Source organism: Schistocerca piceifrons, chromosome 5 (assembly GCF_021461385.2).
Source record: "Schistocerca piceifrons isolate TAMUIC-IGC-003096 chromosome 5, iqSchPice1.1, whole genome shotgun sequence".
NCBI classification, from domain to species: Eukaryota; Metazoa; Arthropoda; class Insecta; order Orthoptera; family Acrididae; genus Schistocerca; species Schistocerca piceifrons.
The window spans coordinates 130,185,550-130,213,540 of record NC_060142.1 but is presented as its reverse complement, the minus strand read 5'-3'; the positions used below and the strand labels follow the sequence as shown (position 1 = coordinate 130,213,540).

The 27,991-nt window shown below is 40.6% G+C and overlaps 1 protein-coding gene across 1 annotated transcript in view; it reads right to left on the bottom strand.

Annotated features, from left to right (window-relative positions):
* Nucleotides 1-1,640: 1,640 nt before the first annotated feature.
* Nucleotides 1,641-27,991, bottom strand: part of LOC124798794 — an 83,624-nt gene continuing 57,273 nt past the window's right edge. The window contains exons 4-9 of the mRNA XM_047262323.1: nt 21,268-21,375; nt 10,599-10,698; nt 7,850-8,029; nt 7,520-7,577; nt 7,182-7,352; nt 1,641-7,090 (exon numbers count right to left, since the gene is read on the bottom strand). Of these exons, the coding sequence (XP_047118279.1) occupies nt 2,369-7,090; nt 7,182-7,352; nt 7,520-7,577; nt 7,850-8,029; nt 10,599-10,698; nt 21,268-21,375 (5,339 nt within the window). The 3' untranslated portion in view covers nt 1,641-2,368. The remainder of the gene's footprint in view (nt 7,091-7,181; nt 7,353-7,519; nt 7,578-7,849; nt 8,030-10,598; nt 10,699-21,267; nt 21,376-27,991) is intronic.

Genomic DNA, 27,991 nt, shown 5'->3' with positions numbered 1-27,991 from the left:
TTGGTGTATGATTTAATGTTCACCTATTTTGGAGATATTAACAATTTATGTAGTTTTCACTATTTTATTGGCTATGTAGAAGATTCAGATCATCACTGTATGTTTAATGCTATGACTTATGCAAAGTGGAGCAGATTCTTCCGTGAAATATCTGTTAAGTCTAATCTATTATTCAATTAAAGAATGTTGAAGGATTTGACAATTAATACAAATTTAGATACTTTAAGATACGCACTGGGCTGAAATCATTACAGCAAAAAATATTGGTTTTTCAAAAGCACTTCTGGCTGATTATGTAACTGTTTGGTCTCAAAAAATCCTGGGTTTAGCTCTGCACGTGAGTGTCTCCAAGTACCACTGCATCCAGTAAGTGTGAGCATTGTGTAATCCTTCAGCAATCAATCCAAGAGTCCACTTAAAGAGAACATGATGAGGCTGAGTAATTTCATTGCTTAAAACAATGAACAGATTATCTCGAAAATGTGTTACTTGGTTGTATTTTAATGTGCGTTTCACCCATGTAGAACACACTGGACTCTGACCTGGAAGTCTACCTCATTTGCTGCATTTCTTTCAAGTGGCCCACGGTTTCATCTGAAATTCAGTACACACATTTATACAAGTCTATAGCAGCACCACCAGCTACGGCCAGTGACACCATGTATTTATTGTGGGAGATTTTAAGCAGATTGTCACCTGCATGTGTTGTATGGGTATTTGATACACAAGCCTTTGTTACTTTGAGCATTAACCATAAACTACAACTAGAGAAGCTGAATCTTGTGATATTTGGAGTAGTGTAGGTCACACATAAGCAATGAAGGAAGGAAAGTATTTCATATGAAACTTTTCGTTGTTTTGATGAAAATAACACTGATTCTAGAAGCTTATGATTCATGATCTTCAGCCTTTTTTAGGTGTGGTTTAGCAATTTCCATTCATGTTACATTGCATATTTACACTTTAAACAGTTATGCTAAGAGCTGAAGTGTGTCTTCAAGAATAGCACATCTACGTAAAAATCAACTCAACATCAAGGCCTTGATGTGCCATTCAGCTGCAGCCTGCCACAGTGTCATCCATTGCTGATCATATCCTTTGTATGCAGTACAGTGGGCCATGCTTGCAGCCCTTTTAACAACTACCACTTCACTGTATCATGTAACTATACATTGTACAAGTTGCACAAGGTGTGTTCAAAAAGTAATGGGAATTTTATTTTACTTGTAGCTTTTGTATGATTCAGTGGTTCTTTTGTGTTTGTAAACATATATGGAAAGTATTTGTACACTGTTGGCCATATAGGATACGTAATCTGTTAACTGTCACAAAGGTTACATGTGTTTTGGTAATATCACTGATTATTTATTTGGTATGAAAACAGATGAAAGAAATTTTACAAAATTTTAGTATAAGAATGGTATAAACTGCACTTAAGTTAACCATTTATTGAAGTACCTAGTGTGTTTGCTTTTCAGAAATTCAACAGAATGTTATCGATAAAGCTGCAGCAGGTGTCTGGAGTTTCTTTTCTTCCTAAATAGTGAAATAAGCTGTGGAGAGAATCTGAATAAAATATGATAAACAGTAAGACCATGGAGTTGATTATTAAAATTTTATATACATATATTTTCCACCTTTGTACAACAGGTAATATACATTGATCAAACTTAATACCTAATACTTTTACTAATAAAATAACAATATATCATACATATGAAAACAAACTGCATCTACAAGTATACACAATATACAACTACGCAAAACTGTAGTCTCATCTTACACATTTTAGTAACAGAGTGCAAAGAACATGAAGATTCAGGGAAGTAACAGTTCAGCCATTACAAATAATAATAATAATAATAATAATAATAATAATAATAATAATAATAATAATAATTAGGAACTAATAAGCATATAAGTACAAACAGAAGGATCAGAAGAATGCTAGTCCTCACAATATGGCTACAACTGGCCAAATGCACAAAACAATACTTACAACTGGATATTTCAAGAAGTAACCTTCAAAACTTATTTTAAAGAAAATATCATTACATACTAATGTTTCAGATCTTTAAATGATCTCTCAGCTGTACATGGGTAAAAGAATTTTTCCAATCTCACAAACTGAGTAGTTCACACAGTATTTATGAAAATACTTTTTACCAATTATAGTCTTTTCAGTTTTTATATACCTTAAAAAGGTAATATGAGACATTTTACAGAAGCATGAAGTACATACACTGCATTTGTAAAAAGTCATTGACAATATATGTTTAATACATGTACTTCTCTCACACAGTCAGAAACAGCTCCATAGTGAAGAGACATCTCACAAGAGAAAACTACGTTAAATTCAGCTTAAGAGTTATTTATTAGCAGGGTTTCTTCTTGAGGGTTTAGTCTTATCATGTGAAACAAAATTTCCAGAGTTTAATGCCAAAGCAGATGCCGTGCTTGTTGCTGGAACATTTTTTGAGGCACTGTTACTAGCTTCCAGTAGCCTCTGATGCAAGAATGGCATTTTGCTGCTCAAAGAATTGTTTGCTGAGGTGGATGGCACATTCTGTGGTGCATTTGACGGAGAGCAGTTTCTGCGTTGCTGTCTGAATTGAAGAGTTGACGGGTTTGGGATGTGACGAACTGTTTGACTGGGTCCAGGGTTCCTGTGTTCAGGCATGAGATTCCTTTTTGCTCTATCATACGCTATTTCAGAACTGGCAGGGGTAAATGTCTTGTACAGTGGATGTGGATTGTAAGTAGGACTTAAGCACCCAAAATTTGCCATCACCTGATGTGTAGGAGAAAGTGGTGAACTAGCAGGTGTCGTTGGAGACAAGGGAATAGGAGATCGTGGATCAGGATATTCTTTTGGTCCAGTGGGACTGGTTTCTGGATAACAAACTGAAGGTGTGTGGACGTGGCCCATGTGGACTCCAGACTGCATCCTCACATTTCTTCCATACATCATTTGTGATGCAGGACTGTTAACATTTTGATTTGAGGCAGCAGCAGCAGCAGCAGCAGCTGTATGGGCAGCTTTGGTTTTCTGTTGGATGTTTTGATATAGCTGTTGCTTGACCGATTTTTCAGTTTCATCTTTAGCATTACAATACTGCATTGATGCACCAGATAGTGTGTTTCTGTTCACCATAAAGGCCGGATTTGTCACAGCAGGGTGAATTCCATCATTTGAAATACCACGTGCTGCTTGTGAGGAGGTCAGCGTACCGCGCAAAGCAGAGGAGAGTGCTGTACCCAGTGCACTGGCAATACCAGCCTGTGGAACATTCTGAGGTGGTGTATTAGCACTAAAATGATGCTGGAAGTGTTGGAAGTTTGAGGCCAGAGTCGAACAGAGAGAGGCTCTATTTTGTGCAATCTGAGCTGCAGTAACATACGATTTTGGTGGCTGTAATTCATTCGGAGTCTGGTTCAACGATTCTGGCGATGATACCTTATACCTTGTCGATTTTTCTGACAAATCCAAGACTGCTTCTCCAGCACGAGTATTTTTATTTGATGTATTTTCAGAAGATTTACTGTTAACATTGTTTGACACATTGGTTGTTGTAGCAACGGGTTTCCGAGAACTACTAGAAACTACTTCACTTTTAGTACTAGTTGGTATTATTTGTAAACCATTTTTTGTCACTGTTTCAGTGGGGAAATTCTGTGCCTGAGAGACTATGTTTTGTAGAAGCTGTGGTGGTTTCAAAAGTGGCAAATTAGCTGGTTTCCTTTTTGGGGTGAAATATGGGCTGCCGACACTAATTCTTTTACTCCTGTCAGTAGCTGCAGAGTGCTGAGCGTCCGAAGGTTTGACCGGCAGTATCTCGAGGGAGGGCCTTTTATTCTTAGTGGAATTGCTTGTGTCAGTCCTCTGTTTTGGTTTTAAATTAGAATTGAGCCTACTAATTGTAATGGAAGGAGGTGGAACAATTGTATTTTCTTTGGGTTTTATTGTAAGCTCATATAAATTTCCCACTTTAGGTTTTTTATCGGTCTTATTGGCAACAGTCTGTGGTATCACAGGGTTTGAGTTGTTGCCTTTGGGTGCACACTGTTGATGAGAACTGTTACTACTGTTAACAGGACTGACAACATTTCCAGTTCTGTTGTTGACAGAATGAGAGGCAGATGAAGTTTTATGAGAAATCACTTTATCAGGTCTATTTGTCTCCGACCAACTTTTCTGCCCACTCTTGGGCTCTTTACCTTTCTCCTTTGAGATTCGTTCAGCATCTTTCATTTCGCGGCCAGCAGGTAGAGGAACTTCTGGGAATTTTTGTCCCCCCTCTTTAGATTTGGCTTCTGAGCTGCCACTGGTTTCTGATACTTCGTTTGAATTATTTTTTGGCTCATCTGCGACTATTTTTTCTTCATTAGCACTCTTCTGAAGCTCTTGCGATTGTACACCATTTTCATTCATAATTTCATCATCTTCACGATCAGACACCCTCGATGTTACTTCATCATCCTCATGCTCTGAAACTCTCAAAATTAATTCATCTTCCTCAGAGAAATCATCGAATTCTGAGTAATTACTTGACTTATCAGAGTAATTACTGTCTTTGTCACCTGCTTTGGAAGATTTATTGGAGCTTGTGCTTTCCTTGGAAGACATGTTGGGTTCTTTTTTCGAGTTTTCTTTGCATTGTACAAGCTCATTTTTTACAGCACTGTCGGTAGCCATTTTTGAAGGATTTGTAATGAGAGGAGCATGGTCCGTTTGGCTGTTCTGAATATTAATAGCTTCATTTTGCAACGTTTTTCCACTTCTGCTATGAGTATTTGGTACCTTTGTACCATCTACATTGTCAATGCTCAAAGAGCTACGAGAACTAGCTTCTTTTGTATTGTTAGTTGTCAAGGATGTTGTACCACAGTTATTCTGCGAACTACTAAGTGCATCAGCCTGACTGCCATCTGTACAATTGTTGGTGTCTTGTGTTTTATCAGTAATTTCATTTTCATTTTTGACAGTTTTCAGAGATCCTGCATCTGTCTCTCTTGAAAGATCAGCATTAACACCTACCGCTGCTAGCCCATTAACCTTCCCACCAATAACATGCTCTTTGTCAGTTTTCTCACAAGTCTCTGAGAATCTTCTCTTCCTACTTGGTGTGACAACTTTTTTCCAGATCACACTTGAGCTCTGATTATTTTGACATGTTTTACAATTATCCCTATGAAGTGGAGATGGGTCATGAAGTTCTGACTTGCCTTGATCTAATGACTGCACAGCCACTACGTTTGAAATGTCACCACTGGAATGAGTAGCAGCACCATAATCAATGTCAAACTTTTTAATAAGTACTGAATGCATGATTCGTCTTTTCCTATCTTTACGAGAAGTATCTTTTGATCTGCATCTCCCTTTGTTGCAATTCATATTTTTGAAGCCTACCAAACCATATACTTTACTAACCATGCATTTTCGACGGAGACTTGACGATAGTGGCTCTAGTGTTTTGAAAAGTGCAGTTCCTTTTAACTGCATTCTCCTCTGCTTCATTACCTTGTTTCGATATCTCATCTTTGCTTTTTGTTTACTACTTCCCGAAAATTTTTGTTCCCTATGTTTGCTTATCAATTCCATATTATTGTTGACTTTTTGTTTCATGTCTCTGAAACCATTATTCACCTCAGGTCGCTCAGTCTCATAGTTGTTAACAGAGGCATTCACTGCATCTGCAGTCTTAAGAAATTTTGTGCTTTGTCTTTCAGTTGTACATATTTTCTTTTTAGATTCCACTTTATTACCATCTGTACCTTCCAGTCCTTCCAACACATCTTTGCCTTCCCCTATGTTCTCATTTAGCACTAAGCTCTGTTCTTGCTCTACACACAGTCTCTTTGATGGAGGAACATAATCTGCTGCAACTGGACATTTTGATTCCTTTACTATTTTGTCTCGCTTTTCACTACTTAGCACATTAACATTTTGCTGATAGTTGCTGAGAATTTGGCCATTCCCATCGACTTTTAAGTCAGCTGTTGCACTTTTTCCACCTTTCTGTTCTGTGACTCCAATCATACTTGAAGATCGATTACCAGAAACTGATGATAACTGACTGCCTTGGGTTAGAACACTATTATCCACAATAGAGACATCACAGAATTGCTCTCTAACACTACACTGTGTACTGTGCCTATTATCAAAAACATCAGAATTATTGCATTTGGAGGAGGTAGTTCTTGGAGGAGACATCATCGTTCTGCTATGACGTCTTGTGGACACCAACTTCCCATGTGTAGCAGTTTGCTGTGATGCAGCACCTTCATTATGAGGAGTACACGAGTTGTAGGAAGAATCATGTTTGGGAGACGCTACAGCACTTTTACAGATAGGAATCCTCTCTCTTCCACTGTCTGAAATTACTTCACCTAAACTGTCTTGTGTTTCGCCAAGTTTGATCTTGAAAGATTCAGAAGGTGTTCTTAGGTTTTCTTCCACGCAAAAGGCATCACCTTTAGTTGCAACTGCAACTCCAACTTCTGCTGTAGGAGTTGCATCCTCTGAAAAAGTAACAGGAACAAAAGGCATACTGACACCATTATTGTCTTTGGTTGAGGCTCCTGTTTGATGAGTAACTCTTTCAGGAGAAGCACTTTTCTCAGTCATTTGTTGATTAATGTCTTCACATTCAGTCACACTATTACTTTGGTAATTACTAGTAGAAGCAATGGAATCAAGTTCCATTTCTAAGAGATGACCTGCTCTCAGCATATCATCATCAAGGGATGCAAAAGAAATTTTGTCTTTACGTGTCCCACTTCGTGCCCTTCGGCCCCGTCCTCTACCCTTCCCTCTTTTACTCTTTGTCGTAACATCAAATTCTTCACTTACTGCAGGCACAATAGATGACGGTTCAGGTGAGTCAATGCAAACAGATACATTGGGTGTAGACTGCGATCTGGAAAGCTTGCTCCGGGTCGGTGCAACAGGTTGTTTTTTCTTCACTGCCGATTTCCTTTTGTATTGTCTCCGACTCTTTTTTTGCACAGAAGATGCATTCTGAGCACCAACATTCTGTTCTGCGGGATCCTGAAGATATATTCTGAAGCCAAACTCCACTGTTTTGTACTGAAATATAAAAATATATAAATTACACAAGTGAAAAATTTCCTTATTTTGTATTCACTTTATACAAGTAACACTTCAAAAATGGACTCACCTTGTCCAGAGAGAAAATATACATGACATCTTTAAGAGTAAAGTTTTGTGGCAGACACTCGTCATTATAAATTATATCCACCCTATGGGCTTCACTGAGTCCATATTTCATTCTTATAAAGTGCTGCAAATATTTTATGCGAACTGCAGCTGGACAATTGAGGTACCGTTTCTGGAAAAGAAAACCATTTCATTAATATTTATTTCATGGCATCAGTAAAGAATTCAGTCACCCTCTCCCCACCACTCTGCTTTCTGCTTCTCTTACCAGAAGGCATAGGATTTACAGAGATATTATTGTCAAAAGGAAAATAAAGCAAAATACTATGAAATACTTACTGCTTCTTTATCTTCCTTTTTTATATCACCACCACCACCACCACCCTCATTTTCCACACTGAAAAGGAAAGACCAGATTGCTTATTAATATTAGATAACAAAAAGATTTCTGCGCTTTAATCAACCATAATGTATCTGATAGAAAATGGAAGAGTTACACACACACACACACACACACACACACACACACACACACACACAAAAACCAAAGCATGGAACTGGTAATCAATAATTCTCACTTTATCAATCAATTTGTCACATAGCTCATGCAAGTGTTTCCAGCCATTTTGGTTAGTAACCAAAAATAATTCCAAATTCACTGTCACTCACCATTCATCATATTGCAGTGAAATATTTATTTTGAACTCGTCTGTAAGTATGTTCTTTGCCGGCTTAGGTATTCGACGCTGCTGTGGGTCCTGTTGTCCAAACGTTTTACGACGTTCTCTCTCTTTGCGGTAAAGTTCAGGCACCATCTTGTACACCAGAGTTTGCAGAGTATGGTCTCTCCTATTAAAACAGAGGTTTATATTATTGCTGTTTGCCATTTAAATAGAAAGTGTGACACTAAAAATTGTTTTTCATTAGATAAGGTGAAAACTCTTTATACTTTCCCGAAATTTTACTGTTTGAAAGAAGTCATTATTTACAAAATGTCTTTTTCTTTGAGAGTCTTTAGTAAATGGGAGAATGGTAATGTAAAATTTGTGTTTATCTCATACTGTCAATACATTTACCATTCACTGATGGAAGTATGATTATATGGGGTATCAAACAAAATATTTGAAAGGATTTAGAATTTATGGTAGGGATGATGCAGCATGTTATCTTGACTGTAGAATCATTGCAATACGTTGAATTAACTTCAGGCATGCCCCAGGGAAGTATGTTGGGATGCTTTTGTTTGTGTTGTGTATTTAGAACTGGAAGACAATGGAAACCTCAGACTTTTGACGAATGACTCCTTTATAAATAAAGAAGTACTGAATGAAAAAATTGCAAAAATATCCAGTCAGACCATAAGATTTGAAAGCAATGCCAAGACTGATGACTTCTTTTAGATGTTCAGGAATGCAAAACTGTGCTCTTAACGTAATACAGAGAAATAGTATCTTATGATTATCACATCAGGAAGCCACAAGTAGTGTCATACAAGTAACTGGGTGTAAAAATTTGAAGGATATAAAATGGATTGATTCTGTAGGCTTAGTCATAGCAGACTTCAGTTCAATGACAAGATACTGGGAAAATACAGGTACTATACAAAGGAGACTGCTTACAAATAAGTAGGGCAGTCCATTTTTGAATACTGTTTAAATTGGCAGCCCATTTTAGAATACTGTTTAAGTTTGAGGGACCCATACTAAATAGGACTAAAGGTATAGAAAGGGACGCAGCAATGACCACACCAGTTTCCGATTTACTGAAGAATCTCAAAGAGATGCTGAAAACCTCATTTGTCAGATGCTTCAAGACAGATCTCATTTATCCTGCAAGAATCGGTATTAAGTGAAGGATCTGAAGATATGCTTCACCCCCCCCCTCACCCACATATCACTCCCATATGGAATGAGAAGAGAAGACATGACTAATCACAGAAACCACAGAGGCATTTAAGCTATGATTGTTCCCACACTGCAAACGCAATTTTAATGAGAAGAAGCTTTAAAAAGAAGTGCTATGCTAAGCACACTCTGCCATCAACATCAGAGTGGTTACTTGCAAACATGTGTGTAGGTATAGATGTGTACTATGAATGACCCCTACTTCTAATTATATAAATACTGTGGTGACAGTTATAGAAATTTTTGACATTAATTCCATGCCAGTTAAGTTTTACCCTCTAACACTTTAAGACCAACCCTCATGTGATACATTTAACTGTCACACTGAAACCTGTATAACTTTTATGCCAGCCAGGCAAATTCTGAACTACTTGTGTGTTATCTCTATGACCTCAATTGCCGTTTTTTACATCCAGAGAAGAAGAATGGTACTAAAGTGTGCACTGCAAAACTGTCTGACCTATACAGCAATGAAATTACTTGCAAGACAAAGTTGAAATTTTTCTACTAAGATGCCTTTGTCTCTCTAACCAAAAAAAACTCTATTCTTCACTATGAACACTTATTAGCCTTGTGAGGACAGTCTAATTTATTCAAAGAACTGATAGATGCAATATTATATCCTTTGTATCACATATGTTAGTATCCATCATCATTTGAATGTGGTACATTCACGAGTTTCTCACTATAGTGCTCCACTAAATAGGCACCTAATGTGTAATGAAATACTGACTACAATCCAAGCAAGAAACAGGGTGTATATTTCAGCTGGTAAATTACTCACATGTAAGTTTGTTTCAAGCACAACAATGACCATAACACAAACACAGCAATAATCCAGTCATGGAGCTGAGACACCAACCTTTACCCAAGAGATGGAGAAGTGGCAGTTACCTTAAAAAACACAGTCTTCATGCCGACACTTTAACCAATAAGAAAAGGAGACAGGTAGAGATGTAGTAGAAATAGTTACTTGCAGAGCACTAGTGGGGAATCAGGAATGATAACACAAGTTGAACAAAGTAATTAGCTTGTTATGATCATGTAACGTGAGATGGCTGGAGACACAGTGAAGGAATAGCATCAGGAAAGACATTGCTAAGTTGGGGCTATATAAAGAAGGGTACGCTGAAGGGAAAATGATGGCTGGGGCTAACTGATGGCACAAAGAGATGAACTTTGTTCTGACTAGCCACCACAGTAAACAAGCAAGCAAATAAATAAGTATTTGGTACAGATTGTTGATACACAAGTCAGTCTTTCGTTTCTTATTGTCCCACTCCTTATATCTCTACCGGTCACATTTCCCCTCACACTGGTGACCTCTGTAGTGTCTCACATGAACTACAAATAACCTCCACTCATGTTAAGGCATCCACTTTACGAAACATCCAAACGACAGCGAAATGACAAACTTTAATTTAATTAATATAAACAACCAATTTTAGATAGTTTTGCAACAAAATGGTCATCAGTCGTTCATGTATAAGGTGTTTGAAGAAAGCGAGAATTACCTGAGGCCGTGGAGTGGAGGATCAAATCTGCGGAGGATTTGTTCACAAGTTGGGCAGAACGAATTGCTTCGCAGATGCAGTATTATACAACTTCGGCAAACTGGAAAACAGAGAAACACAAATGTAACAAACTTATCAAACAAACAAAATTTATTTATTTACATATATTTTTACATAAGACTTGACTTTGCTGCGTATTTCTTTCAAGCATTTAAAGTCCTAAGAGTACACATTTGAGGCGATTGGAACCAGTCACAATATCGTAAATAACGAGGGCATTGCAGTGAGATTTTTGGCATCACAGAGACAAATTTATTACATTGTGGGTCGAAGGAACATTTCAGGACTACAAAGACAAGTGGCACCCATCGGTTGTACACTACTGGAAAGTGCTGCACCAGGAGTAACTTCCCACACAGTTCTCACCGTCATGCTGACCACCCGGCTCACCGCCAAATGTAACCGAAAGCTTTAGGGAAAACTTCAGTTCATTGGTCCAGTCGCACCGTCACCACTGGAGGAGATTTTAGCCAACCATCAATCAACTGAGAAAATAACAGTTTGGAAAGCAGTGGGCGCGACAAGACGCCTGCGAAACATTACTAAGAGCAATAGACCTGTTCTCTGTGAAGATGTCCGTTTTGAATGAAATTCGGGTCAGTCATCAAGGCACAGTTATGAGGAAGAAAGCATCTTTCCATAAAATCAAACGCGTCTCAAATGGCTGAACTTCCATTAACCATTCTTTTAAAAATCTTGGCGATTTTGCGAACTGAAGTGCCACGTATTCAATGAGACGCCAATGGGAATTTGTCATGAGGAAGAGCATGCATGGACTGAGAGGTTAATGCCGACTTCGATTCCTATCAGACGTCCACTGAAAAATTCGGCCAAAGAAGCCTCTACCAATTAATGACATATTTATACACAGCACGTTAAATTCGTTTATGCTGAGGGTCAAATGCCAATGCCAATCCCTGCACATAGTGCCCAACCACAGCACGTCTTCCAGCACTTCGCCACAGTTTTATAGAGTTTCAACTTTTCTATATAAAATAGCATCACCTGCAAATAACCAAATGTAACTTTCAACATTATCCACTAGGTCTGAGGGACTTTTAGTTCACGGCTCTGAGGCGGAGACCCCCACCAGAAAGCGAGAGTAAAACATTTTTCATTAATGCATTACAGAAGTTAAATAATCAGGAAGCACTGCTAATGTTTCCACTCGGATTTACGTAAGGACAGTCAACATTTTTCGTGCTTTTGATTTCGAGAGATATTTTTTAAACATGTAATAGGCATTAGGTCGCCCCTTCAAATACCAGTTCTCGTCACATCGATATTAGGGGCACTGGCTTCTACCGAGTACAGATTTCAAGGGCTTCCAAAAAGCTCAAAAAACAGAGCCTAATGGAGCTGTACCAACCTCTATAAGAGTTTCACGTCCCACTGTCAAACGGTACATCCGCCTCTAGCATTACTTTTCCTCAACAGTAGTTGTCGATACCAATATTGTTTTTCGAATTTTGGCCAGGTCAGTATTATCTCAGTTGCTTTTCTGAAAACTTTCATATATTTTTATACACATTACGTTATATTTCAAGATGAAATTTACGAAAAGAAACTACTTTGTAAAATATTTTAGTTTCCATGCTATAAACGAGAAGTACTAGTCCTGAATGTACAGTTAAAAAAAATTTTTTAGAAACATTGTAATTACGCACACAATGTGCACACTTCAAATCTCTATTATCAATTACACAATCCTGAACTGTTTACTATGTTTATTTCTGGATTCATTTATGAAATAATAATAATAGAAATTAATAATGTAACGAAAACTAGTATGAATTCATTTGCTAAGAAAAAATGTAAACCCTTTGGAATATGGTTATTTTCGCCGAGTGGAGAGTCGTCGTCGTTATTATCCCTCTTATACATTGAATTGATATTACTTAGTTCCAGTATGATGAATGAAGAGGAATTAAGTGTGAAGTTTAAAGGGACTGTAAATCTTGCTCTGGTTAAGTATGTGCCTAGACAAGTACATTAATGACGAAAAACCCGCTGTGGTTTAACAAGAAAATTCAAAAATACTGAGGAAGCAAAGGCTGTTGCATTCTCGGTTCAAAAGAAAACGCGCAAACGGCGATAGGTAAGGGTTGGTAAAGATTCGCGCGGCTGTAAAAAGATCGATGTGAGAGGTATGCAACTACCACTTTCATACCTTAGCAGAAGTTTTTGACGACAATCAGAGGAAAATTCTAGTCCCGTGTAAAATCGCTTAGAGGGTCGAAGGCTTCTATTCTAAGACTCCTGTAGGCCCAGTTCACACAGAAATGGCGTGCCACGGATGTTGAGCTGTTTCGCGCCACATTCATTTTAACAAATGTAGCAATTCACACAGAGATGGCGTGGCGGAGACGCGTCGCTTCGTAGTACGCGCCACGTCCATTTGTCGCCACGAGTGGTACACCAAAGGGACGAGTGGCGGAGACATCTGAGTGGCGCGCTGGTTTCATTAATTTAAGTCGTCTGATATACCTAAAAAAATCTATTTTATGCAGACGAAGCAAAGCTACATTCGTCTCTGTAGATAGTTTCTCAGTAAAACTATTACGAGGGCGAGTAAAATGAAAACCTTAAATATTTTTTTAAATATTATTTATTGTGCAGAAGTGATACAAAGCTGTATCACTTTTCAACATAATCTGCCCCACGCTCAATGCAAGTCCTCCAGCGCTTACAAAGTGCACAAATTCCTTTAGAAAAAAATTCTTTTGGTAGTCCGCGCAACCACTCATGCACCGCGTGGCGTACCTCTTCATCAGAACGGAACTTCTTTCCTCCCATTGCGTCTTTAAGTGGTCCAAACATATGGAAATCACTTGGGGCAACCTCTGGTGAGTACGGTGGATGAGGAAGACACTCAAAATGCAGGTCTGTGATTGTTGCAACTGTTGTACGGGCAGTGTGGTGCCTTGCATTGTCATGTTGCAAAAGGACACCTGCTGACAGCAATCCACGTCGCTTTGATTTGATTGCAGGCCGAAGATAATTTTTAGGAGATCTGTGTATGAAGCACTGGTGACAGTGGTCTCTCTAGGCATGTAATGGTCTAAAATGACGCCTTTTTCGTCCCAAAAGAGAGTCAGCATAACCTTCCCTGCTGATGGTTCTAAACGGGTTCGTTTTCGGTTGGTGGAAGTGAACCCAGGTTTCGTCCCCAGTAACGATTCTTGCAAGGAAGCCATCGCCTTCTCGTTCAAAGCGCCGAAGAAGTTCTTCACAAGCATCAACACGTCGTTGCCTCATTTCAGGAGTCAGCTGCCGTGGCACCCATCTTGCAGACACTTTGCGAAACTGGAGCACATCATGCACAATGTGTTGTGCTGAGCCATGACTAATCTTTAAACATGCTGCAATGTCATTCAGTGTCACTCGGCGGTTTTCTTTCACTATGGCTTCAACTGCTGCAATGTTCTGTGGAGTCACAACTCGTTGTGCCTGACCTGGACGAGGAGTGTCTTCCACTGAAGTCACACCATTTGCGAGCTTCCTACTCCATTCGTAGGCTTGCCGCTTTGACAAACATGCATCACCCTACTGAACCTTCATTCGTCGATGAATTTCAATAGGTTTCACACCTTCACTACGCAAAAACAGAAGAACAGAAAGCTGTCCTTCCCTGGTGCAAGTCGCAAGTGGGGCGGTCATCTTTATACTGATACTGCGAAACTGTGTGTGCATCTGCACTATGCTGCCACCTACAGCCCATTCTGCACGCTGATTTTTGCACGCTTACCAACTTACAGGATAACGGCGCGAAATTTCGATTTGTTATTACAAATTTAAGGTTTTCATTTGACTCACCCTCGTACTTCTCACCTAAAAAAATTAAATACCATTGTGTTCTCCACTTTGGAGTCTGTCTTATTCGATTTTGAAGAAGTATTCGGAACAAGAATTCGGCATCTTATAATCAATCACAGCTTGGTAGTGAACTGGGGTTATTTTCGCCATCACCCATAGTTACTGTGATACTTCCAAAAGAAGTAATCCACCGGGCATATTTTGGAAAGTTTGCAGTGAAGAGAGTAGTCGCACGCCAGTTTAAATTTTTGAGTTTTAAGATGTAGGTTGCTGCGTACCAAATATAGCTAACATATCGAAATTGGTTTTAACAGTGGAAGGAGAGTGATACCTCTTTCCAGTCCCGAGCAAATAAAGTGATTAGTTTTTTACGTTTAGCCTCCACGAGCTACGACGCACAACACTCAACGTTATGGCCGCGAGCTAAGCGATTTGTGGCTCGTGTTTTTCCTCTCGTATATGGTTTATGGAGTCAGTTACAATCACAGTTTTAGTTAATACTGCATTAGGAGATATTTTCATTTTAAAAGTAGAGGTACACAATTGCAGATCTAGCAGCAGAGTTAGCATAAATTTGTCTTGTCAACACTAACAGCTTCATTCATCAAACATTCAATAACTATTTTCGTTCACATATTGTCGAAAAAAAGGGCGTGTTCCAGCGACCAATGAAAGAGAGATGAGATCTTTCCATTGATATACCGGCAGCTGAAGTATTCTCTGTTCTGGATATTTTATGCTTTCTGGGTATTTGGGCTTTCATGGGGCAGGCAGTGTTTATGAGGTACCACGCAATTTTGTACCAATAATTAGATATTCACTTGCATTATCTTTGAAAAAGTAGTATTTCTTTATGCACGAAGAACGTTGAATCTTTGTAATTATAACGTTGTGCTCCTGGAACATTCTGGTTTTTCTATGTTACTTATTGCAGAAACAGAAACATTGGTCTGAGAAAGAACAACAAAGGCCAAAACACAATGTTTACTGGAATACAAAACTGCACAAGCACCAGCTTAAGATACGGAAATATTTAGCACCATTCTTGTTGCAATTACACTAAACATGTATCCCCAGCATAATATGTTCTGTCGTCAATCAATGCGTTTTGCCAGGCAGTTGTTCAAATCCACTATTCACTGGTTACTTGCTTGTGGAAATTCCGTTTTTCAGCTGGTATCATCACACGTCAAGTAAGGCTTTCTACTTGGCACTTTTTACTGACCAAATTTTATCACACAAAGGGAAAACTCTGATGTTATCTAGGTTCCTTTTTCCAGTACCCCTCGGCTTCTTCGTAAGGCTTAAACAAATGCACTGTTGCAGGTGTTACGACTTTTCTTTCCCCGTAGTGCGGTAGTGTTGTCTGAAGGAGTGTGTAGCCAGAAATGCTCTTATTTGTGAAGAGCCTCTGTGCCCCGCTTTGTCTAGTGCGCTAGATTCCTGAAATCATCTGGTCCGATCTTGCACAGAAGCATCCGTAGTCCTCGGCGTTGGTCTCATCTGGAATCCAGTGAGTGAAAGGGTAGTTTGTTTCTCCATCTAAGGACAAACTATATTACATGATAGGAAAATACGCCCCGTAACGAGGAATTTGTGGTCTACAGCAGTGAAATATCTACGGATTATCAGATTTTGGGAACGTGTCGTAATATTTTTAACATCTCTCACAAAATCAGCAATATTTAGGCTTACGTTCAAATGAAAGTCATACGAAAAATCAGAGTTATGACCAAAACAATCCGGTTTCGTTTCTTCTCTCTGAATGCAGTCGTTAACTTCGTCTAAAGCAAAAGAGAAACTCTCGCTTTTGACACATTTTGTAAATATGTCGGACACATTAGAGACACACGTTCACTTCTTTCATCACGTCTAATGTGCTACATTTCTTCCCTTTTTCTGCTGGAACGGATGCGCCGGTATATTCGAGTTGCAAAAGATCGTGAGCATCAACTTCTTCGCCTGATGAAGACGACATATTCTGATGCACTCGCAGCGCGACCACCCCGCGCCCCTCTGACAGCGCCATTTCTGTGTCAATTAGGCAACTCTGGCCTAGGAAAACAAGTAAATCGTCAGGTCTGGATGGAATCGCAATTGGGTTTTAAAAAAATAGTACTCTACGGCCACTGGTCAGTCACTTAGCTTGCATTCATCGCGATTCTGTCTCCTAGAGCAAAATCCCAAGCGACTGGGAAAAAACAGCAGGTGACTCCTGAATATAAGTAGGCCTAGGGCAAAAGAACGGACCCGCAAAATTACCGACCAATATCCTCAACATTGGTCTGCTGCAGAATTCTTGAACACTGAAAATCAAACAAATGAGCCCTCGACCACACATTTTTTTTTAGTCTTATTAGCCACGTTTCAACACTTCTAAGAGTGCCTTCACAGAATTTAGAAATACAAAACGGTTTATAACATAATTACAAATTTATGGCTGTACAGGTATGAGCAGTCCTAAAAGGCTCGCCTTCACACATTCTTGTCGAATTTTGTGGCTAAAGCCCTTCTCGCTTGTTATTTATGTTATACTTGACATGTGAGTACTGTGCGTGTCTAATGGTTCAAATGGCTCTGAGCACTATGGGACTTAACATCTATGGTCATCAGTCCCCTAGAACTTAGAACTACTTAAACCTAACTAACCTAAGGACAGCACAGAACACCCAGCCATCACGAGGCAGAGAAAATCCCTGACCCCGCCGGGAATCGAACCCGGGAACCCGGGCGTGGGAAGCGAGAACGCTACCGCACGACCACGAGATGCGTGCTGTGCGTGTCTAATATTGTTAGTCAGTACGTACACTTTTTTTATATATTAAAAACAATTTCTTCCACAAATTTGTAATTATGTTATAAACCACTTTGCATGTCTAAATTCTGATGAAAGCACTCTTAGAAGTGTTCAAACCTGGTCAATAAGACTAAAGAAGTGTGACCGAGAGATCATTTGTTTCATTTTCAATTTATAAACGGTCACTGAACCAAGCAGCCATGTTTAAAACTTTTCGCTTGAATACATTCTGATTTCTAACGTAATAAATTTCCTTGAGATTGAAAAGTTTCTGTCCGCAGATCAGCACGGTTTTAGGAAGCATTGCTCGTGCGAAACTACAGCTTGCCCTTTTTCTCATGGTATACTGCGAACTATGGGTGAAGGGCAACAGGCAGCTCGCATATTCCTACATTTCTGAAAAGCATCTAACATGGTGCCCCCTTGCAGACCTTACGGAACATAGGTCCCGAGTTAGAGTCTCGGTCTGGCACACAGTTTTATCTGCCAGGAAGTTTCATACGGCACAGTTCCCGGACATGTGAATCGTTCGAAGACTTTTTAAGTAATAAGAACCCAGCACACTGGTCTCGACGGCGAGGTTCATCAGAGACAGGGGTTTAGTTAGAAGTGCCCCAGGGAAGTGTAATAGGAGCGCTATTATTCTCTCCATATATAAATGATTTGGCGTGCACGGTGAGTAGCAATCTGCAGCTATTTGCTGATAATGCTGTTGGTGTACGGGAAGGGTAAAGATGACAGACGAAATTTCTGGCTGGCATAATGAATCGCATATAGCAGTAAATGTAGAAAAATTTAAGTTATGCGGATGATTAGGAAAAGGAAACCCGTAATGTTCGAATACAGTATCAGCAGTGTGCCGCGTGACACAATCACGTCGGTTAAATATGTAGGTGTAACGTTACAAAGAGATATTAAATGGGACGAGCATGTGAGCATTGTGGTAGGGAAGGCGAATGGCCGACGTCAGTTTATTGGGAGAATTTCTGAGAAGGTGTGGTTTTTCTGTAAAGCAAACCCCGTATAGGAAACTAACACGACCCATTCTTGAGTATTGTTCGATTATTTGGTATCACCACCAGATCAGACGAAAGGAAGACATTGAAGCAACACAATGGCGTGTTGGTAGAGTGGTTAAGAGAAGGTTCTATGAGCATGCAACTATTACAGAGATACTTCGTGAACTCACAGGAGAATCCCTGGAGGTAACACAGCGCTCTTTTCGTGAGGGTAAACCAGCATTTGAGGGTGACTGCGTATCGATTTTACTGCTACCGGTGTGTATTTTGAGCAACGGCCACGAAGACGAGAAGAGAGAAACTGGAGCTCCATCGGAGGCTTTGTAGACAGTAGATTTTCCCTCGCTCTATTTTCGAGTGGAATAGTAGTACGACAAAGTATTGTCTGCCACGCAACGTAAGGTCGCTTGCGGAGCCAGTATGTACATATAGATGAATTAGATGAAAATGTGACGTATTTTTAAGATGTCATTCGCTCGATGTGTTCGCCTCACTTCAATAACAAAAAAGGTTCACGCACATCAAAAATACGGTAACGACATCCGAAAATGCATCTTCCAGAACTGCAGGTACGGTATATCGTATTAAGTATTTATTGCTGCGAATAAAACTAACATGTAAACCTAGTGCAGTTCTTCCAGAACACCTTGATGCCGGTTCCATATTTATGCAGTGACTAGTTTGCCCATATGTCCACGCAGGATGTGCCAACTACGATCCGGGTATCCTAGTGCTTCTTCAGAAGAGTCAGTCCCAAAGTAATTTTGAACAGATTTTTTCCAGTCGCTCCTTCACAACCGTCGTTAGAGCTGCGGAACCAGAGTCTCCTTGACGCTGAAAAAAAAAAAAAAGTGGAAGAACTCCCATTTTAACTAATGAGTTAGCGCGAAAAATCGAGGAAACTATTCGTGAAGACCGCCGACTGACACCAGATGAAATTTTTCTGCGGAACTCTGCTATACGGGTCTCTCAAAGGAACGCTGCGATACTGCAAACCGCGTTCAAGATGGGTCCCAAAACAGCTGATAGCGTAGCACAGGAAAAAGAGGGTGAATAGCGCCCGCGAGCTTCTTTAGCGACTTTAATTGGAAGAATAGGATTTTCTAAGCTCTGTTATGACTGGAGATGAAACGTGGATCACACATTACGCGTCTGAGATGAAAATGTAGTCGTCGCAGTGGTGTCACACCTATTCGTCATCTTCCAAAAAATTCAAGACCACAATTTCGGGCAAAATAATCACGGTCTCATTGTTTTAGGACCAATAAGGCACCGTTTCGGTCGAGTTTTTGCCTCGGGGAGAAAGCATCAACGAGCAGCGATATGGCGAGACCCCCCAAAAAGCTCAAGAGAACCGTTCAAGGCGAAAGGAGGGTAATGCTGTGGACAGGAATGAGTGTTCGTTGTGCGACAACGCCCGTACTCACGCAGCCTCAGCCACCGAGGCGCTCTTTGACTCATTTGGTTGGGATGTTTCCAACAACCCCTCCGTTTCCCCCCGATTTGGCGCCTTCAGACGATCATCTGTTCACTTGCTGAAGAGACATGTGAGTGCAGTTAGATTCTGAACCAACGAACAGGTGCAGAACGAGGTTCTGAACCGTGGGAAGGAGCCGGCGTGGGAGTTCTTTGAGGAGGAAATAAAGAAGCTAGTGTTCCGGTTCACCTCAGGCACCAAACGGGATGGCAATCGTGTGGAAAAATAGCCAACAAGTGCATCAATAATATCCTGCAGTTTTTTAAATAATTGTTTTTAATTAACAACCTAGTACGAGATGTGTTTTTTATAAGTAAGTACCGTTTTGAAATTAAAAAAAGACGTGCTAAGATATATCAATAATTTTATTTTTACATGAAAGCCTGTACCTTAACCTACTTTTCTACATAATCTCCGTCAATATTGAGGCACTTGTCATAACGTTGTACCAGTTTTTGAGTACCCTCCACATGTAAGTCTGCCGCCTGACTTGTTAACCACTGCATCACCACTGTTTTGACTTTGTCATCGTCTTGAAGACGCTGACCGCCCAGGTGTTTCTTGAAGTGCGGGAACAGATGGTAGTCACTGGGCGCAAGATCGGGGCTGTACGGAGAATGATCGAGAGTTTCCCATCGAAAAGAAGTGATGAGATCTTTGGTCTGATTCGCCACATGCGGACGGGCATTGTCTTGCAGCAAAACAGTGCCCTTGCTCAACTTCCGTGGACTGTTGCTTTGATTCTGGTGTGACTTAGGCCACCTATGTGTCATCGCCCGTAATAAGTTGGCTTAAGAAATCATCATCGTCGTTGTGGTACCGCTCAAGGAAAGTCAATGCACTGTCTAAAGGTTTGGTTTTGCGCACAACCATCAACATTTTCGGTACCCAACGTGCACACAATTTTCGGTAATTCAAGTGCTCGGTCACAATGTCATACAAAACACTACGAGAAACATTAGGAAAATCATCCCCCAGGGAGGAAATCGTAAAGCGCCTGTTTTCACTCACTTTATTGTCCACTTCCTGCACCAAACTTTCATTAACGAACGAAGGATGCCCGCTCCGTTGTTCATCATGCATATTTGTGCGGCCATCTTTAAACGCTCTCACCCACTTTCTTACCATTTCATCACTCAATGTTTTCTCCGTAAACTGCACAGATCTCACGACGAACATCGGTCGCTTGTAGGCCTTTAGCACTAAGAAATCTTACAGCAGCCCGTACTTCACAGTCAGCGGGACTCACAATTATCGGAGGCATCTTAAACACTCAGTACACAACGTAAACAAGGAAGAATCAGATTGTAATGGCGTCAGTGCGTAGATTAAGGTACAGGCTTTCATGTAAAAAATAGAATAATTGAGATATCTTAGCATGTCTCTTTTTAAATTTCAAAACGGTACTTGCTTAAAAAACACGCCTCGTATATTTTCTTTCTGGACATGCCTTCTATTAGACTCTGTTAACTTGTTGATTAGGCGACAGCGTGTACTTACAGGAGTGCATGCAGTCGACGATGGTGGTGGCGTCGATGAGGTATCCGCTGCACAGGCCGCACGTCAGGTACGGGTTGACTGGGTGAAGTAGCGGCCAGCCACTCGGACCTGCCGCAACAAAAACACTGCCATTAGCGTGCTAACTACGGGTTCAATCGCCGGACACTTTTTATACTACTTTAGTTACATAAAGTTACATTTCGGGCTGTCACCCTATTTTTAGTTAACGAATACATGAAAATCGAGTCATTACTAAGCTGATGTGGACTACTTCGAAAGATGCAGCTGCCTTTTACCGCGCACTGCCAAGTCTCTATATCGTATTTATATGCATGACGCGCACACCTGCAGATTCTTCTCGATATTTTTTCCAAAGCTGTTTCACAGAGGAAGACCGCACTGTAGTTCCTTCTCTAAATCCTCACACAAACGAAAAAAATGGCTGACATCGAAATAAATGTCCGAAGAATAGAAAAGCAATTGAAATCACTCAACAGAGGAAAGTCCACCGGACCTGACGGGATACCAATTCGATTCTACACCGAGTATGCGAAAGAACTTGCCCCCTTCTAACAGCCGTGTACCGCAAGTCTCTAGAAGAACGGAAGGTTCCAAATGATTGGAAAAAAGCACAGATAGTCCCAGTTTTCAAGAAGGGTCGTCGAGCAGATGCTCAAAACTATAGGCCTATATCTCTGACATCGATCTGTTGTAGAATTTTAGCACATGTTTTTTGCTAGCGTATCATGTCATTTCTGGAAACCCATAATCTACTCAGTAGGAATCAACATGGATTCCGGAAACAGCGATCGTGTGAGACCCAACTCGCTTTATTTATTCATGAGACCCAGAAAATATTAGATACAGGCTCCCACGTAGATGCTATTTTCCTTGACTTCCGGAAGGCGTTCGATACAGTTCCGCACTGTCGCCTGGTAAACAAAGTAAGAGCCTACGGAATATCATACCAGCTGTGTGGCTGGATTGAAGAGTTTTTAGCAAACAGAACACAGCATGTTGTTCTCAATGGAGAGACGTCTACAGACGTTAAAGTAAACTCTGTCGTGCCACAGGGGAGTGTTATGGGACCATTGCTTTTCACAATATATATAAATGACCTAGTAGATAGTCTCGGAAGTTCCATGCGGCTTTTCGCGGATGATGCTGTAGTATACAGAGAAGTTGCAGCATTAGAAAATTGCAGCGAAATGCAGGAAGATCTGCAGCGGATAGGCACTTGGTGCAGGGAGTGGCAACTGACCCTTAACATAGACAAATGTAATGTATTGCGAATGCATAGAAAGAAGGATCCTTTATTGTATGATTATATGATGGCGGAACAAACACTGGTAGCAGTTACTTCTGTAAAATATCTGGGAGTATGCGTGCGGAACGATTTGAGGTGGAATGATCATATAAAATTAACTGTTGGTAAGGCGGGTGCCAGGTTGACATTCATTGGGAGAGTCCTTAGAAAATGTAGTCCATCAACAAAGGAGGTGGCTTACAGAACACTCGTTCGACCTATACTTGAGTATTGCTCATCAGTGTGGGATCCGTACCAGATCGGGTTGACGGAGGAGATAGAGAAGGTCCAAAGAAGAGCGGCGCGTTTCGTCACAGGGTTATTTGGTAAGCGTGATAGCGTTACGGAGATGTTTAGCAAACTCAAGTGGTAGACTCTGTAAGAGAGGCGCTCTGCATCGCGATGTAGCTTGCTGTCCAGGTTTAGAGACGGTGCGTTTCTGGATGAGGTATTGAATATATTGCTTCCCCCTACTTATACCCCCCGAGGAGATCACGAATGTAAAAGTAGAGAGATTAGAGCGCGCACGGAGGCTTTCCGGCAGTCGTTCTTCCCGCGAACCATACGTGACTGGAACAGGAAAGGGAGGTAATGACAGTGGCACGTAAAGTGCCCTCCGCCACACACCGTTGGGCGGCTTGCGGAGTGTAAATGTACTTACAATCGCACCAGAAAGTATTGGCACAAGTGCGTATTTATAGTTGCTGGTCACAAACGCCGCACCTTGCGGTACACGTACATACCAGACATTACAATTCTGCCCACAGTGCCTACCATTAACAAAGAAATGCAGGGTTAAGGGCAAACATGTATCTCCTCTGCACACAAAAAGTATTGTCACAGAACGTGGCTTCTCGGTATATCGCTGGGTTTTCAGGTACCGGAAGTGTCGTCCTGGACGTCCGAAAGTGCTTACAACTTGAGAGCGTCGCCGTACCATCGCATTTGCTCGCAAGGAACCTGCTAAAAGTGCAGCTGAGGTTGTGTAGACAACGTCTGACAAGACGGTTAGTGTTCAAACTATACGAAATGTGTTGAATGAGGCTGACATGCATGGACGTTCTCCCAGGAAAAAGCCATACGTATCGGAAATTAATCGGCAGAAACGCCTGCAGTTTGCCAAGCACTACATCAGCAAGCCGATGGAATTTTGAAACACTGATATTTAGCGACGAAACGAAGCTCAATCTGTTCGGATGCAAAAAAGAAAGTTTTTGGCAAGCCGAATACGCACTTCGACATCACACATGCATCCCACACTCAAACACCGTGGGGGCGGTGTAATGGTCTGGGGCTGTATGGCGGCGTCCGGCGTTGGAAATCTAGCTGTAATCCACGGTACAATGGATCATATGGGATACATCGACGAGTTGCGAGGTAATTTACAAGCTAATGCACGGACATTGGACCTTACTGGTGTGTTTCATTTCCAGCAAGACAACGACCCAAAACATACCGCCATGAAAACCCGGGAGTGGTTACTGCACAATGCCCCCAGAAGGGTTCTAACACCACCTCAGAGCCCTGATTTGAACCCAATTGAGAAACTGTGGGCTCATCTTGACGCACAAGTCAGAAAAAGGCGTCCGTCCGGTAAAAACGACTTGGAGAAAGTGCTCCTGGAGGAATGGTCGAAAATTACCCCTGATATCACCCGGAATTTAATACAAAGCATTCCTAGGCGTTTACGTGCTGTTATAGATGCTGAAGGGATGCACACCAGCTATTAGAAGGTGAACATCAAGGAAGAAAACGAACACACTCTCCGATTCATACGCGTGTGCAAATACTTTTTTGGATGCAGAAGAGCGATGTTTATTTTCATAACACTGCATGTTACTTTACGGACAAGTTAAATGGACATATTTGTAACCTACGTTATGTTTCGTTTAACATAAAACCACTAAAATGTAACTGTGCCCATACTTTTTGGTGCGATTGTATACAGCGCAGCGTTCGCCAAGTGTCTGACTTATTCATTTGTTTACACCTGAAAACACATCAGAAGTTACAATTTTTGTGAATGTCTGAAAACTATTGCTAAATATTTGAAGAATAAATATTACCGACCTTAAAACATGATGTATACCTCTGTGCGAGCAAAAATGTCACATTACTTGTATGTCAAGCAACGAGTATGACACCACGTCAGGACTGTGAATTAGATCTTGTCTATAACCTCCGTTAATCCAACGCGATAAGAGTCCCAGATTGATGAGTAAAACTGAAGGATCGATCGTACAAGTGTTTTCTAAGCCACTTCTTTCCTGCAAGGACTAAATTTTCTTAATATTCTTTCTATGAATCTCCATCTAGCATCTTTTTCCCACTCACTTTACTTCAGCTCGCTCCGGAAGTTTACTACAATGTATTTTACGATAGCTTCTATTTTGTGTAGTTGTACAGTAGTAGTTTTTTTTTCTTTTATGTATACGCTTATTTGCGTTCAGGGGCAACTGCCAGTCACTGTACCATTGGTCAATTACGCAGGTCTTCCTCAATTTCTCTGGTCTTCTGTCGCTGCTACATTCTCATGAACAACCGCGTCATGTACAAACACCCTCAGGGAGCTTCGGGGGTTGTTCACTAGACCATTTATACATATTGTATACATGAACGCTCCTATCGCGCTTCCTTGTAGTACTGTCAGTATTTTTTTCACTCTACGACAATGCGTAACTTTATTAAAAGCGTTCCTGAAATTACTTAACAATACATTCACGTGAGCGAAGATGTGTACGGCATGCTCGATTTCACGAACGAAAAGAGGGAGCTGAGTTTCATAAAATCTCTGTTTCAGGAACCCGTGTTGATTTTTTCCAGGCGGGGTTTTCGTTCTCTAAAAACGTTGTCATACGTGAGGGTTAAGACATATACTACACTTTCACAACAGATTAACGTCAGCAACATACAGATATAATTGTGTACAACTGTCCTAAGACCTTTCTAAAAAACAGGAATGACCTGCCATTTTTCAAGTCGCGTCAGGTAATGTACATGTACATTGCCACCTGGATTTTTCCATTCTTCAACTTGTGTACAAGCCTATATTTTTTGCTACCCTGACTTGGAGACCTCACTGGACGTGAGGCCATTTCCTAGGATGGCCTACGGCTGTGTCTGAGAAGGACTGTGTGATAACTATTGAGGTTCTAATAATTGTACCACAGAGGTCTGTATCTACCCTGTCTGAAATTAAAATATCGCTGAGCACATCGTATACCGTTTGGCATGAATACAAATTCCCTGTAGGCGTCCCTAAATTGAAGTATCAATTGCTGCAAATTTGGCTTATAAAACCACAATTCTTCTAGAACAATGACAGCAGCGGAATAGTTAATTTTATTCCCATAGAATGTTAATGCTAGATCGTCGATACGTTGCTGCGTAGTTGGAACCAGGAAGGCGAGGCGTAGGTCATCAGGATAATTTCTTATGTGTTCCCAACTGGAATAAAAAAATTCCAACGCAGACATGAGCTGTAACAATAATCTTTATTTAGAACGTGACAGTTCCCTTCCTTCTACAAAACGTCATATACACTATTTCTTACAATGAATGTAACATATTTCACTTCACTCTGTACTACGTCATTTTCAGCAGGTTCGTCGCCTGCGATCTGAACACCAATATAAAAAGGGTTTACTCCTTGAAATAGTTTATTCTTACATTTACATTGATTTTCTAAATCTACCCACGATTTAACTTTACCAATTTCGGCACTGGTTTCTGGTTTACAATATGTCACAAACTTGAATGCATTACGCCTACTATATTTTCTCCAGGGTACGCCGGATGATTTATCAGGTTTCAGACTAAACGGACCCAAGGGAGCAAGTTCTTCCGCATAAACTTTGTACAATCACACAGGTGTCTGATCTGGTTCCGTTGCCTTCTTACTGCCAAGCGATTTTAATTAGTTCTCTATCCCGCGAACATTTGTCTCAATATCCGTCATTTAGGTGCGATGATTGAAAAGGGGGACCGTATTACGATCTTCCGCGGTGAATAGTTTCGGAAGATCGAATGCAGTATTTCGGCCTTGTCTCTGTCATCTTCCGTTTCAATGCCGCTACGGTCAGTGAGTGCCCGAAAGATAATTTCGATCCACCCACTGATTTTACGAAAGACCCTAACTACTTAGGGTTTTTAGTCAGACGGGGGGGGGGGGAATTTTAGTTTAAACATCATTGAATGCTCCTCTCATTGCTGTCCTTAACCTCATTTTCGCTTCGTTCGCCTCTTGTTTAACAATTAGGTTTTCACCTCTCTTGATCTGGAGTTGAAAGTTTCGTTGCTTGCGTTGTATCTTTCTCACATGGCTATAAAACCACGGCGATTTTTTTTTATCCCTTAAAATTTTGTTAGCGACATACTTCTCTCAGGTGTACTGAATGATGCTTTTGAATTTTATTTATTTTATCAAGCATTTGTTGTTCCAAAACAACGAACGAAATTAGATAACTATGGAAAATACGTCAACGAGAGATTTCACGGTTTTCTCCGTCAAAGAATCTACGGATTCGCGTGCTGTGTGACAAGCGGCTTTGTAATCATTAACAGTGAAGCGAAGTTTTCGTTCATTTTTCATTATTTCATCGCTGAAGGGTGGTGAACAACTTTTTTTTATACCGTTTGGTATAAAGTGTTCAACTGTGTAAAATAAGGGTTTTGAAGTGCCCAGTACAAGCAGAGGAACAGCTGATTACAGCCCATGTTATTGTTTTTATGGAAACACGGACCAGTGGAAAAGTTTCAAGATAAAATGATATTCGTTGGTCACTGCTTCGTTCCCAACTCGCAAACTTATATCCAACTTTTAAGTCCCGCTACCGTCTTGCATCCTGATTTTATATTTCCTCGACTGAAAGTTTTGAGCATTTCTTTGCATCAAATAATGCGGGCCTGCTTTTAAGCTGCAGCTAAAAATTTGCAGAATCCGTCGGGAACAGATCGTTTTCATACTTAAATGTTGGTGTAAAATCGAGTGAACTCCCATTTTCGACACGTCTAATGGTGCCCTGTATGACGCCGAGTCACATGCTGACCCCCTTCAAAAATATTGCGCACAGCATTCGTCTTTCGGAACAACAAACTATTTCTGTCGACCTTCACGAGATAACCGCCAACAGAAGAGGGTCCACAAGATTCTGCAGACCTATTTAAAAATCCTCTTCTAAACGTTATTTATTACCAAAATCTAAAGAAGCGATGCCGTGTAACATCGTCGAGAAAGAAAAACATTCAACTAAAAACTATCGCGTGAAATCTGCATTTTCTTTAAACGCTGTAAATATCATTTGGCCTATATCTCAGCTGCCACTATTTTAACAACAAATGACAAATTTTAGAACAATAATAATGCCACATCTCAGTCGCGCGATATAGAAACACCCTCACATCACACAGAATGGAGGA